At 29.4% G+C, this 16123-nt stretch overlaps 1 protein-coding gene across 2 annotated transcripts in view; it reads left to right on the top strand.

The window, feature by feature from the left end:
- Positions 1–16123, top strand: part of LOC140667296 (uncharacterized) — a 154663-nt gene that overhangs the window by 25248 nt on the left and 113292 nt on the right. For both annotated transcript variants that reach the window (XM_072895089.1, XM_072895088.1), the window contains exon 3: positions 14319–14502. In XM_072895089.1, the coding sequence (XP_072751190.1) occupies positions 14319–14502 (184 nt within the window). The remainder of the gene's footprint in view (positions 1–14318; positions 14503–16123) is intronic.

Genomic DNA, 16123 nt, shown 5'->3' with positions numbered 1-16123 from the left:
GTATGATAAAGATTTAGAAAATCACTTTATATTACTCTGTCTTTTTCTTATTAAAAAAGTTTCTACAACGTTTTTTTGCATCTGACAAGGAAAAGTATGAAAGTGTCCCCCTCCGATTTTAATGCGCTTTGGATATGCTGTAGTCTAGGTCAAAATAAGAGATACGTTCTTTTTCGGGGTTAAAGGGCAATTAAAGGGGTGAAACACACCCTCTTAAAAAAATCAGTTTTTATATTTCTGACCAAGTAAACGTCGAAACGGTAAGAGATATAAAAAAGAAAATTTTATGATTTTTAATGTACTTTAAAACTGCATAATCAGATTTTTTGAAAATGTCTTATTTTTCGAAATCCACCCTCCCCGTCTTCAATTTTTGAAAAATTTAATTATGCAGTTTTTAAAGTACATTAAAAACTATATAAGACTTTTATTGGAAACTTTTTTTTATATCTCTTACAGTTTCGACAGTATATTTGCTCAGAAATATAAAAACCGATTTTTCTCAAGAGGGTGTTTCACCCCCTTAACGGCCGAAAAAGCACGTATAAAAAAATACATATCTCCTATTTTGACCTAGACTACAATATATTCAAAGCGCATTAAAATCGGAGGCTCTTCCATACCTTTCCTTGTGAGAAACTGATATCTCTCCAAGATATAAAAATATAATAGCGATAAGGATTAAATCCAAGGGTAATTATCATGTATCGGTCTTTGCTTCTTTTTTTCGTGCCTGAGTTTTATATGCAGTGTTTTCCGTTATCTAAATAAAATTATCTAGATTTTTATCTAAATGTCTTTATTGTTTATTTTATTTTATATATATATATATATATATATATATATATACACATATATAATTAAAGTATATGACATCTTTATTTGTATCTCAGATTAAAAAAAGTAGTATCTTTTATAAAATATCTAAAATAATGTAATCAGTGTCATTTTTTTCATTCTGCGTTCGATCATATTACATCTACAAAATATAACACATATATATTATAACACTATATATATCATATATCTATAAAATATAACACAACAATACCATCATCCGCGCCAGTGGAGCGTCTTTTCAGTTGCGGGCAACAGATATTTGTACCTCGAAGAAATCGTTTATCTGACAATATGTTCGAAAAACTATTGTTTTTAAAAAATAAAAATTTGTAATTTAACTCTATACCTTTAATGTATTAAGCTGAAATATATGCTTATATTTTTATAGTTTCCTGAAGTGTATTATTTTTATATAAATTGTAATTTTGAATATTATCTTAAAAGTATCTAGATAAAACATTCAACTAATTTATCTTTTATCTAGATATATTTAAATTAAGCTTATCTTTATCTTATCTCAGATACAGACGCATATATTTTATCTTATCTATATCTAGATTATTTTAAATTATCTAAGCGCAACACTGTTTATATGCATACCTCACTATCTTCTTTTCGCTCTACTTTCTGCAATTGCCCGACTGCCACCACGCGATCCTCGATCCCCGACCATCTTTTCTGAATGTTACCGTCTGGTCGCGCGGTTATTGACTGCTATATTCGCGGAGGCGACATAAATTATTACTACGTGTGCCCGAGTAGGCTTGCTTTTCCACTTTTATGATGACTACGAGCAACTTCGACCGCTTTCACTCGCATAAGATAGTATCGAGGAAAAGGTCAACTCCTAAATCATCTAGGTCAAGCTAAATCCTCTTGACTAAGAAGATTTAAGATTAATCCTGTTGATCCTATAGACATATAATATAATAGACTGTGCATTCGGCTCAACAGATCAAAAATTGAACAGAGAGCGCATGCTTTTGGTTGGATTACACTGTTGGTGTGACAAAGATAGCTTCATCCGACAATAATGGAAATAAGAAAAAGATAGAATAGTGATTCTCAAAGTATGCTCTCTCTTTATACTTTCTGATGTGTCTTGATAATTGAAGACATAGGGCAGTCTATATATTATACGTCTATGGTTGATCCCAGCAGTTTTTCTTCGTATGTATGTCAATTGTAAACTACTAAAGTCGACAGGAGGTACTGTGGACACTCCTATCGGCCGGCTGCGAACTACGGATTTGTACTTTACATATTACGGCTAAATTATAGAGAAAATCGCAATAAAATTATGATGAGCTTAATCAACAACATCAACTTGCGCGTTCCTAAAGAGCGATTTTTTTTTAAAAAGGTCGAAATAAAATTTCCTAAAACGTGCTGCTGACCGCGAGTTACCGCGGATCAGGTGTGGTTGCTCCTTGAATTCGAATTCAATTTATTATAAATTTTTAAGAGCCAAATTGCAAAATCCGGCTCTTTAGGAACCTTTCAATTTTTATAAAAAAATATATTAAAAAAAGATTCATGAAGAAATATGACTTTTTCGGACACCCTGTATACGAAAAACTATTGAATATTGTTATGAATATTGCTATATCTGTACCTAAAATACAGCTAACAAATTCATTTATTTTTTAAATTTATAATACACTTATTGTACATATGTTAAATATAAAAGAGCGAATGTATATAAATAGCGACGTACTATTACACTTTTTATGGCAAAAAAGATTCAAATTTGGATTGCATTTTCAAGGACACACATCTATTGTTAAAAATAATAAAGAATCTATTCTTAAAAATTAAAGGTAATGACAGTAATACCTTGAGATACCTCATATATATATATATATATATATATATATATATATATATATATATATATATGTATATTAAGGATAAAACTGGTTCAGAAGTTCTTAAATGTAGTCGGAGCAGTTTTCCGTTAGCCGAGTTTCCAAGCTGCTGCATTATTTCGTCATTTTCATGAGAAGTGTATACATATGTATGTATACATATAATTATTCTATAGATTGCACGTGTTTTTCAATGAAATTCCAACACGTCGCGAGGAGAACTTGCTCAGATGGACAGCTGTTGAAATTGCAAATAAATTTTTATCGCTTTGTGACAATTTCCTATTCCAGCAAATAGTGTGTTTGCAAAAGCCCGTTTTCATCGTTTATAGCTTAACGCATCCCGATTCTCACCTCTGTTATCCTATGTTCCTCCAATAAAATACTCAAACAGGGAAAACTACTTAAATTAAATTCAGCTTCTTCGAATGTGTACATAGCAATACAATTGCTTTCATGTGTTTAGTGTAACCATATAAGAACGAATAAAGCACTTGGAAAGCAATTACAAGCAGATTAAACAAAACTGGACCTTTCAATGTAGTACACTGAAAATACATACATATAAACAAACCGTGTTTTTTTTATAATATTTTGAGAAAGTTTGAAAACGAATGAATTAAAGGAATAAAGTATATTTTTGTAAATGATTATTTATAATTATATTGAGGTGATGCTATCATTGATTTTTATAATACAAATTTTTTTTTAATAAAAAATTACAATTGTTAAAAATTTAACGTAATATTGTAGGTTTCCTGTTAGTATTATTAATGCCAGATAAGCTAGATACAAATCTGCGCTCTAAAATCACATAAACTATCGATCGTAAGTAATCTATTAACTTGTACAGAGGAATGCATACTTTTGTGAAGCATTCGTAGATTTATTTCCATTTGCTCGTATACCTTCTCGTTATTTCTGTCTATTTAAGATGTTTTATTTATCATTTTTTTATACACATTTTAAAATTAATACAGCTATTCAAACGGGATTCGACTTTTAAAGCACGTCATTTGATTTGAATACAATTATAATATATATTTAAAAATAAAAATGATTTTAAATTAAGTTAAATTCTAGTTCTTGTAAATATAATACATTCTAAATTATATATTAAAATATATATATATATTTATTTTCTCTTTTGTGAAGTCGATTGATCGAATTATTTATACATATGTATAAATTATATTTTGTGCGTGTGCGTGCGTGCGTGCGTGCGTGCGTGCGTGCGTGCGTGCGTGCGTGCGTGCGTGCGTGCGTGTGTGTGTGTGTGTGTGTGTGTGTGTGTGTGTGTGTGTGTGTGGGCGCGCGCGCGCGTATAACTACATATAATTATTTCCTCGCGCGATATATTGATACTTATTGCAATATAGGTATTAATTCAAAAGAAAAAATATGTCGACAGTTTGCACATCATGATACTTCAAGATACTTATAAAAGATTTAATATCAAAAAAATTTTTGTCAACTTAATTGGAAAAACATGCGTCGTTTAATTGACACTCGCAAAACGAATTTCGATTCAGCAGAAAAAGCGATAAAAGCCCAATTTATATCTCTATATTTTTTATTTGGCCTGTACTAGCGCGCGCGCAAGCACCTTTTGAAAAGTAATAAAATTTTTTTTCGCGGAGCTAACACGATCGTCGGTATATATACACACACACACATACACATATATATGGCAGCGATATATATAAATATATATATATCGCTGCCGTAGTGTGATTATTTAATATTTTACAAAATACGATTGTTGTTTTAATTCTACTAAAGCTTCTTATGTTAGATCTTTGGATATACATATATCGATGTGTTCAGTGTCTTCCGTTATCTAAATAAAATTATCTAGATTTTTATCTATATGTCTTTATTGTTTATTTTATCTTTTATCTATATAATTAAAGTATATGATGACATCTTTATCTGTATCTCAGATTAAAAAAAGTAGTATCTTTTATAAAATATCTAAAATAATATAATCAGTGCCATTTTTCTCATTCTGCGTTCAATCATATTATATCTACAAAATACAACACATATATAACTATATATATCATATATCTATAAAATATAACATAAAATTACCATCACCCGCGCCAGTGGAGCGTCTTTTCAGTTGCAATAGATATTTGTACCTCGAAGAAATCGTTTATCCGATAATATGTTCGAAAAACTATTGTTTTTAAAAAATAAAAATTTGTAATTTAACTCTAAACCCTTAATGTATTAAACTGAAATATATGCTTATATTTTTTATAGTTTCCTGAAGTGTATTATTTTTATATAAATTGTAATTTTGAATATTATCTTAAAAATATCTAGATAAAACATTCAACTAATTTATCTTTTATCTAGATATATTTAAATTAAGCTTATCTTTATCTTATTTCAAATACAGACGCATATATTTTATTTTATTTATATCTAGATTATTTTAAATTATCTAAGTGCAACACTGGATGTGTTACGTTGAAAAGAGAGGAAATGTCACGGCGATGCGCACGTTCCTTCAACGTGACAGACAATGCTGAGCTCAGCATTCTCTGTTGTCAATTCGATCGATATGTCATGAACTGTGTCGACGCGTCGTCTTGTGAAGCAGATCTTGCGCGATGCCAATGATATCGCTATTGTGCTGTAGGGTTGTAATGATATCTCTATTTGCTATATATGTATATAATACGTATAAGGAGAGACGCGATATAACTTGTTACAAATCTTTCACAAAGCTCACCATTCCTTGATATAAGAAATTACATTGCGCCAAGAGATAGAAATCCCTTTATATATTTTTATATAGAAGAGTATAAATATATTTATAAAAAGTAAATATTTTTCTCAAGTAATAACATGGACTTGTAACATTATAAGTTTCTTGAATTTTCATTAATAAATAAAGTTATTTGTTTTTTTTTTCTTATCTTCTTCTCATTTTATTCTGTCTTTTATTACGTTTTTTTTTAATTTTTTTTATTATATGAAAGACACGATATCACTTCTTGGTTTACTTTCTCTCTTATTTAATTAAATGAAATCACTTAATTCTCTTTATTACATCGATTATGATTTTCATGTGAAACAAATAAATTATAATTATATATATTAATTATATCGCATTTTTAATGTTAAATGTACTACGATACCATCATGAGCCATTAGTTTTAACAACTTTCTTTACAATATTTGCACCATGAAAGCTTGTAGAGTTTATTTTAAGGTATTGAAATCTCTAAATATTAATATAACTGATGAAGAGTACGTATTAAATATGATGTAAATGATTTTTTTTAATTATGTGAAAAAGAAAGTGTGTGTGTGTGTGTGTGTGTGTGTGTGTGTGTGTGTGTGTGTGTGTGTGTGTGTGTGTGTGTGTGTGTGTGTGTGTGTGTGTGTGTGTGTGTGTGTGTGTGTGTGTGTGTGCGATTCTGGCACAGTGAGTTGTGCGTCTGCTTGCTGTGCCTAAGATCTCGGATTCAAATCCGACCAGAAATCTCGAATTTTTCTTCAATTTAATTTGATCGTCACCTCTCGGATGGCAATGGCAGCCCACCGAAGAGTATCTTGCCACAAAAGTTCCCTCTATCTAGGCCGTTCGGAACCGGCAGTAAAAAGTAGGTCCCTTGGACTGCAGATAAGATGCACTCTGCGGTTGAAATTAGAGGGATAAAGCCATCCTCCTTCAGGAGATGGCAGTTGAGGGAAAGGGTATAGGAGGTGCAGGGTTGTAAAAAGGTTGATATACACGGTAAACCCTGAGGGGAGTCCGGATTAAACCAATTTACCAATTTACCATAAATAAGAAAGTGCATTTAGGCGAGCGATACACTTACAATAAAAAACATCATGAATAATTCACATGCAAGTTTCCTTTACTCCCATTTAGCTTTCGATGAAGTCCTTATTGAAAGAATCCCCCTTAATTTATTAGATTCATAAACGCGTTCCAAGTGTGCAATCCACGAATTGTCCGTAAAAGCTCCCTCGAGGTAGAGAGAATTTCCCGACAGGTCTCAAATAATCTCTCGTGACGGATATCCATCGATATGCATGCAATTCTATCGCGGATTTCTTGTCGCGTTTCGTAGCATCCGCTAATGCGGATGAAAGCTCGCGAAAAGCGCTCGATAACGCAACAATGGATGATGCTCAGATGAGCAACGAGACGTTCGACGATGAGAAACGAGCTCCAGTTCTTTTTAAGAGACCTGCTCCACAGCCTTTTTATAGCCTAAAGGAAATGCGGGAAAGAATGCCGGTTTAATCGCTATCGATTAAAGAGCGAATGTTCAAAAATATACTAAAGTGTCAAATATGCCGTTAAGTGTCTTCAACAAATCTAGTATTATCAGTAAGCTATCAATAAAACATTGTATATACATATATATATATATATATATATATATATATATATATATATATATGTAATGTTTCATGTTTTAATTTATTAGTATTTCGACATTTATATGTAATGTAATGTGTTACAATCCATATTTCGCCAATATTACATATGTCCCTCGTGTTTCATATTTTCGAATATAATATTTTATACACAAATGCCTATAACATGTACGCGAATATATGGGCCATGTGAAATAAACAAGCAATTTCAATGAAATTATAATAACGTAATGTAATATAACGGACTGTTTTACATTAATAAAAGGGCAGCTGCCAAATTGTAATACTAATAACAATACATATGTTAAACACATCATTAATGAAATGTTAAAAATAAATATTATATTATTATTAAAGATATAAGAGCAATATATAACGGAGCTTCAATAACAGAATAAGCTTTCAATAAAGAAGTTTTAAGAGATTTAGTGCGCGAATCAAATATCGACACCAAAGTTTTCCATGTCAGTAATGCGAATTATTATTGCTATATAGCCAAGACGAATGATCCGAGCGAAATAAATGTTCAAGTTATAATTTGATCTGAATTTAATGTCTGAAAAGTTAAAATACTCATTTTTATCGCTCAATATGTCTGGAAGTAATTTAAAGATTATTTTCTTAAAAACTGAAACTTTTATGTCTATTTTCTTCTCTGCTGCAACATTTAGTCACTAGTCTTAAATCTATGAAAGTTGAACGACTTCAAAAATAGAACATTAAATATCGTTAAAAGTTTAAGAATTTAATAATGAAAAAATGAGTCGAAAATTAAAATTCCAAAGACTTAAGCTTGCCAAGAACAATTCAAATAATGTTTCAACTGAAAGAATCTAAGAATTCGTAAATATTTTAAAGGTCAAACATCTTGATATTTAATTTCAGAAATATAAAGATGTTATATAAAGATCTATCAAGCTAAAAATTCGAAATTTAAAACAAGAAAAATAAATGAATAATAGAACATGTGTCAAAAAATCGACAATATATATTTTATATCAAAATTATGTATTTTTTGCCAATATCTTTCAAGATATTGAAAGAAAATGTTATAAGCTACATCCTTCTCGCGCATCTTACGAAACGGTAGAGAACTGTGGTATAAAGAAATTGCGCAAACGCTTTGTAAAAAGACATAGAGGAAATGAAATAAGTGATTCGATCTACCGTAACATACATCGTAAGAGAATTTTATTTATTTAATTCTGTTCTTTTTTTTGTCTCTCTCTCTCTCTCTCTCTCTCTCTCTAGTTGGTCTTTTAAGATGCTTCCCTTCTGCTTTCCCATCTTTGCCCGTCTTTGCCAACTTTAATGGTACATTGGAGTTGACCTGAAATCAAATTGAATATATTTCTGTCAATAAATCTTTTGTTGTTTTTCTCTTTCTGCTTTTCGCAACTTTTACCGATCTTTCTTGAACCCTTTTAATCATCATAAACTAAGAATTGAAATTTCCAATTAATATATTGTTTGCTACATTAACTCTTTGAGTCACGAATTTTTCTAATTGTCAGTATTTTATAAAATTTGGTATATAAGGGTTTTTGGGGTCGCTGATTACGAATCCGTTGTCAGATTTTCAAAATTCAAGATGGCGGATCCAATATGGCGGAAGTAAAATTTCGTCTGCTATATTGGATTCCTATATTAAATTTTGGAAATTAAATTTTTTTTCCTTTAGATTCAGATTCTGCAATCTAATAAAACCTTCAGAGAAAAAATTTAAAAAAGAATACAACTGTTACTTTCAATTTAGAACAGAAAATATTGTTTTTTATATATTTTTTATCAAAAAAGAGGATTTAACAAAAACAACATGGTGGAAAATTTTAAAAAAATTCTGAAAAATACTTTAGAGTGTACTAAGATTATAAAAAAATTGCTGTATTTATTGTTATAATAGATTAGTAGAAAATGCATTTTTTCGTAAAAAAGTACTAATTTTGACTGTTTGTTTGTATATGGTATTTTTGCAATTAACAATTAATGACTGTTCATATTTTTTTTACACTTATTGATGTTCTAGAGACTCTGTAGAAACAAAAAAATCCGGTATTTGTTGATAAAAAAGTAGTTAAAACAATAAAAAACTACGAAAAAAAAGGTGGGTTTCTGAGTGACCCGCTGTGACTCAAAGGGTTTAGTCGAATTTCCATTTTTATATGTATGTTATATATTGTTCAATTTTTATAATTTCTTCGAGATTACCATATACATTGAAACAAGATTTAATCAAAATCAAATTTAATTTTCTAAATGTTTGCGTATTGTTATATGTATTTTTGTAATATATCAAAATTAAATGAAAAAAGATTTGTGTCTACGGGATTTATATTTTTATCAAAATATTTTAAATATTTGAAATAAAATTCTGTAAAGTAACAATAAACTTTTGTTTTGAACTTGTTGTGAGAAGTTAAATTAAAACAAGGATATTTAACCAAATAAATCTAAATAACTTCGACGGCTATTGTTGCGACAGCGATTAATAAACGTGCAGATATCCTAAACTGATTCAAGAGGTTCTAAAAGAGGAATTACTGTCGGATAAATTAGACCGGGATTTCTTGCAGGATGCTAGCAGGCAGGGAAGAAATCAGAAGTAAAGGGACGAGAAATGTGAACGAAAGAAAAAAGAAAATACGCATTACGACTTGGCACCGAATCAGGTCACTTTTCCGATTTTTCAATCGAGAATAAACGTGTTTTGATGATTAAGGCTTTAATTAACGGTGCCTTCATATGAAACGCGATTATCTCAGTTACATTCATTTTTATTGCAATATATTACGAAATAATTTATTTAGAGGCATAGATAATATATATATATATATATGCATGTCATTTCATATTTTCATTTTATGTTTTCCGAGCGATGTGTTTTATCATATTTTTGTAATATTTTAACTGTGACATACCCGCCTCCCGGTCGTATATCTTTATCTTGTTTTGGATGTAGCGACTCATAAAATGCAGGTGTCGCCTAAATGTGAATAATCGAGTTAAATAAAAAATGAATAATTGCGTCAAGTAAAATGCATATGTGTATATATAAAAAAAGCTGTGCAACATTCTTGCTTTATATTGTAGATAATATTCTTTTTTTTCCTTATTTCTCTCTATGTTTATCTTATATTTGTTGTGTAAAACAACGTGAGAGCTAGCGGAATAATATTCTCTGCCTAAGGAGTTAATATATGTAACTGTGTTAAATACCTGCAACAAAATATAAATAAAATATTGCTTATCATGAATAATTATTATAATTACTGTAACTGACTTGTATTAATTTATAATTTGTGGATAATTATAATTTAAAGATATATAAAAAAATCCATTTACTCTAAGTTGCAACTCTAATTTCTATCGTTAATTATATATGCGGCTTTATTATTTGCAGACTGCCTTAATAAATATTTATGAGACTGCGGACTGCGTATAATTTCGCGTCCTTCGCCATAATAGTGAGTTTCGTTGTTTTTAATCTAATCTGAAATGCTTCGTGGCACGTCTGGGAATACGAAATGTTACTATCTTGTGAAAAAGAAAGAAAGAAAAAAGAAAAAAATTCATACACGACCGTGTAAAATATCAACGGACTCAAAGTACGCTACCAAAGGGAGGGGGGAGGGGAGGAGAGCCACGTACTATACGAAAGGAAAATGACACTACAAACAACATCGATTATTATCGTCCCCCGTACGCGATACAAGGGAGCTTGGGAAAATAAAAGGCGACTTGCATGGAGCGACTTTTATTCGTTTTAAGCATCTAATTAATTCGCTGGTGAAAACTTCCTCCAGATGCTCGTTTTTATTCGCTAGCATCTGAAATTTTAAAGTCGCGACGTCTAATAGTCGTTGCGATAAAGTTGAACCTGTCCAACTTTACCGCTCTCAAGCAAATAACCAGTGTTTTCCGTTATCTAAATAAAATTATCTAAATTTTTATCTAGATGACTTTATTGTTTATTTTATCTTTTATCTATATAATTAAAATATATGACATCTTTATTTGTATCTTAGATTAAAAAAAGTAGTATCTTTTATAAAATATCTAAGATAATGTTCCGTTATCTAAATAAAATTATCTAAATAAAAATCATCTAGATTTTTATCTAGATGATTTTTTTGTTTATTTTATCTTTTATCTACATAATTAAAGTATATGACATCTTTATCTGTATCTCAGATTTAAAAAAGTAGTATTTTTTATAAAATATCTTAGATAATGTAATCAGTGCCATTTTTTTCATTCCGCGTTCGATCATATATCTACAAAATATAACACATAATAACACTATATATATCATATATCTATAAAATATAACACAACATTAACATCATCCGCGCCAGTGGAACGTCTTTTTAGTTGCGGGCAACAGATATTTGTACCTCGAAGAAATCGTTTATCTGACAATATGTTCAAAAAACTATTGTTTTTAAAAAATAAAAATTTGTAATTTAACTCTAAACCTTTAATGTATTAAACTGAAATATATGCTTATATTTTTATAGTTTCCTGAAGTGTATTATTTTTATATAAATTGTAATTTTGAATATTATCTTAAAAGTATCTAGATAAAACATTCAACTAATTTATCTTTTATCTAGATATATTTAAATTAAGCTTATTTTTATTTTATCTCAAATACAGACGCATATATTTTATCTTATTTATATCTAGATTATTTTAAATTATCTAAACGCAACATTGCAAATAACTAAATGACTTTAGTATCAACGTCAAAAAATGCTTCGTGTCAAGACGATAGCGAACAGTGAACTCTATATTGGAATGGTTAGTCCTTTGTTTGAAAATATGAAGAGATGAAAAAAATGTCATCTTCCTTCTTGTTCAGCAAATTCTAATTGGCCAATGATTTTCTATGATTTTATTTACTTTCTAAACCATATTGTTTATAGTTCACACAATTCTTTATTGCACAATGTTGTAACATTGTTAATCTTGTCTTTCTTTTCCAGTTTACAATTTCTTTGATATTATACTTGTTAGCTGGTGTAGTGAAAGTTATTACTTCACATTTAAATAAGCTACTGTTTTTTAATTCGGATAGTACAAAATTAGAAAAAGAGGGAGATGGCAGTTTTTTTTCCTTTCTTGCTCTTCACATTTTTAAACAAAGGACTAGCCATTCTAGTATAAGATTGAGTTCACTGGTAGCAAATGAATCAGCGGGCAAGTAACGAATAATTCGGCATAATGCACATTTGCACAGATGTTTGCTTGTTTTTTAAGACTGGTCGTCCCTAAACAAAATTCTTTCTTGAGACGCTAACGGTTTTATATTGTTTATCAGCAACGTGTAAATGGTTTAGCGTTAGCAAATTTTGTCGGTCAGAAATTCGCTCTTGGAAAGCGACAAAAGATATGCCTCGAAAATTGCTCTGTATAAAGCACCCTTAACGTTTCTCATATTTAAGTGTGGATCATGCACGATAAAATTTAGCAACTTCTTTGCACAGGGAGAAAATCGTTGCCATGACTGGAGAAAAGAAAAGGCGAATAGTAAGTCGACGGAAAACAGATACAATAAAGCTCGTTTTCTTTATCTGCTCGAGACTTGGAGACTATTTCTCGCGGCACTTCCCCCCCTCCCTCTTTCTTTCTCACTCCTTCCCTCCCTCCCCCCTCTCTCTTTCTTTCTCATTCTCTCTTTCTCTCTCTCTCTCTCTCTCTCTCTCTCTCTCTCTCTCTCGGCTTGTGTGTGTGTATATATATATATATATATATATATATATATATATATACAGAGTGAGGAAAAAGTATGAAAACTCTGAAAAATCTCGAAAAATATAAGTTTTACAAAAAAATGTTTCAGACAAATGTACGGTTTCGAGAGGGACATAAGATGATGTCACTGATTTGACTTTGAATAGTTGCTTGAAGGTCACCTAAAAGTCACCTTCAATTTCTTAAATGGAACACCTTATTTTTAATCGTATATTCTTGTAGCTTACCTCGAGAGCTTTCTAAAACATTATAATAAAACTTTTGGTTAAGAATGTCCTAAGATATTAGGAATTTTTAAAGTTTAGCATGATACTTTTTAATATAAAATATGAGATAAATAGAAAAAACGAATAAATCTTGCATTAGATGGCCGGATCTTTTCTCGATCTTACCTTAGATTCTTTTTCTGTAAAACTTATGTTTTTCAAGATTTTTCAGGATTTCCATTCCTTTTCTTCACCCTGTACATATGTATATAAGGTATATATATATATATATATATATATATATATATATATATACATACATATATATCTTCCCATAGACCTATATATCCTAATATCTCTCTACGGAGTGCACGTGCACATACTGTAGTTAAATAAAGTTACATGTCTCAGAGTCTCGACTTCTATTGTTTAGATCTTTGAATTATCAGAATCTTACTCGGAACCTTACACAGTGGATTTGCGGAGTCTGGATGTCTAAATCCTTGGAGATTAACTTCAGGAAATGTTGTCTCAATGAATGCTTGCAAAAGTAAGAATAAAGGAAAGAAAGTTTCTTTTGAGAGAATTAATTCAGATACTTTCAGATCTTTTCTATAAAAGAAGAAGATGTTCGAAGTTTGTTCTGAAAAACTCTGTGAAAAATTTTAATATTTTAAAATTTCATAATTAATAGTAAAATAATTAATAATTAGTGTTAAATAATATAGTAAATATAGTAAGAATTAAAAATAAATTAGTTACGTAACTAATTTGGTACGTAAAAACAAGTAACATAAGATTTAAAAAAAATTATGCTTTCTAAGATTAAATGACATTTTTATATTTTTGAATTGTATTGATTTCCGATCTTTAACATAATTTAAATAAATAATTATTAATAAATTATTTTTAAAATAATAATACATTTATTAAAAGTCAATAGATAATAAATAAAACGAATAAAGCATGTAAACAATCGAGATGATACCTAATGTATAATTTCAATATTGACAGCGTAATTTTTGATTTAATGTACCACAATTAATTTTTAATATACTAATAATGTATGTAATAATTAATTTATACACCATTGGATATTAGTAGTACATATTAATTGTGGTATGTTGAATTAAAAATTAATCAATCAAGTAGAGTAATTAGATTGCCATTATAGAATACGGATCCTTTAATTAAATTTCGGGGAGGAATGGACTCGACCTATTTAATGGTTTCTCTGTTCCAGGATTCCACACCTATACGTTGAACGAAAGCGTGCACACGGAAAGGGAGGAGGACGAAATCCTGACAGTGAAATACGAGGATGGCAGGTGGTCGAAACCGTATTACGACTGCGGAGGTGGTAATATCTGGATGCTGACCTACACAGTACCCTTCTTTGGATACGTCAACGATACCTATTTCTTCAAGTAAGTCTCGATTCTTTGTGCCGTTAAATTTTGAACATGACTTGTTTAATTACTTTTTGATCGATTTAGATCAGACAGACGATGTCATTACTTTTTTATACTTTAGTCTGCATTTTTATTATTTATTTAATCTTTCCACATGTATAGGTAAGTATTTTAAATTTTGATTATGTAAAACATCATTATCAATATATATATATATATATATATATATATATATATATATATATATATATATATATATAATTATTACTAAATTATTTTCAAAATAATGATAGATTTATTGAAAGTCAATGGATAATGAATGATACAAATAAAGCACGTAAACAATCGAGATACCTAATGTATAATTTCAATATCGATAAGGTAATTTTTTTATTTAACGTATTGTAGTACATTTTAATTGCGGTGTACTGAATTAAAAATTAATTTTTATATATTTCTATATATTTTTAAATATATATAGTAATTTTAAGAGTATACATATATATATACATATGTATATATATGCAATAATATTTGTTTGGCTTATATGAAGTGATAAAATCTATTGAGAGTCGCTTGAACAATGTTTTTTTAAAGACATTTTTCAAGAAAATAACAATATAAAAAATTTTAAAATATGATAAAAAAACTGATAAGTTAGTCGATTATATATATATATATATATATATATATATATATATATATATATATATATATATACACATTATTAAGACTGTACTTATTAAGACGATCCCCAGATAGCACAGAAAATTAAAAGATGACGAAAAGATGTCTTTTTTAAGTTATCTTTCTGATAAGGCTAAAAGATGTCTAAAAAAATATGTTTCTACCTACAAAAAAGTCATCTTTTGAAAGATGTCTTCTAAAAGTCATAATTAATTTTAGTCGACGAAAAGATGTCTTTTTTATCATCTTTTCGACAAGACAAAAAAGATCTATTTCATAATATACGTGTTCCTTTGTTTGCCGCTACGTGGCGTGTTCAGACTTAAATAACTCGTACTCAAGTTTTCATAACATGTATATAAAGCCTAAAAGAACAGGTACTAGAAGTATAATTTAAATTATGTCTTTTTTGTCAGTTTGACTTCTGATGTAATCTTGACAAGAGATTCAGAACATGATGAAAATAGATAGATTATATCTATATATGCATTATTTTATTGAATCTGTGAATAAACAAATATTTCACAAATACAAGAAAGAAACCGTATTTTGACAGTTTCTTAAACTTTTTTTTTTTTGTTAGAAAATGACGTTTCCTTTAACGTTTCTTAAGTGGATATTTTAACCAATCAGAAACGTTTTCAAAAGCCGGTTCTAAAACGTTTCGCAGAAATATTTGTGAAATGTTTTTGAAATGAATATGTGCTACTGGGATGTTTAGATCTTTTTAAAGGTACATAAAATCTACTCGCAGAATCTCTCAATTTTATGATTTTCAATTTAGTTCGGTAGTTTCAATGTACAGGATGTTTCGTTAACATACAGCTCAGTACAACCGGTTGCCTATCCATTGGAACGGAAAGTCGGTAATGCAAGAATAGATAATACATTTTCGACGAAGTATACTAGCTGTTACGCCATTAACACGCAATAAGCTGTTAGAAGAAGA

The sequence above is a fragment of the Anoplolepis gracilipes genome, chromosome 6 (genome assembly GCF_047496725.1).
Source record: "Anoplolepis gracilipes chromosome 6, ASM4749672v1, whole genome shotgun sequence".
Taxonomy (NCBI): Eukaryota; Metazoa; Arthropoda; class Insecta; order Hymenoptera; family Formicidae; genus Anoplolepis; species Anoplolepis gracilipes.
The sequence above is the reverse complement of the archived record's forward strand: the minus strand, read 5'-3'. Positions and strand labels throughout refer to the sequence as shown.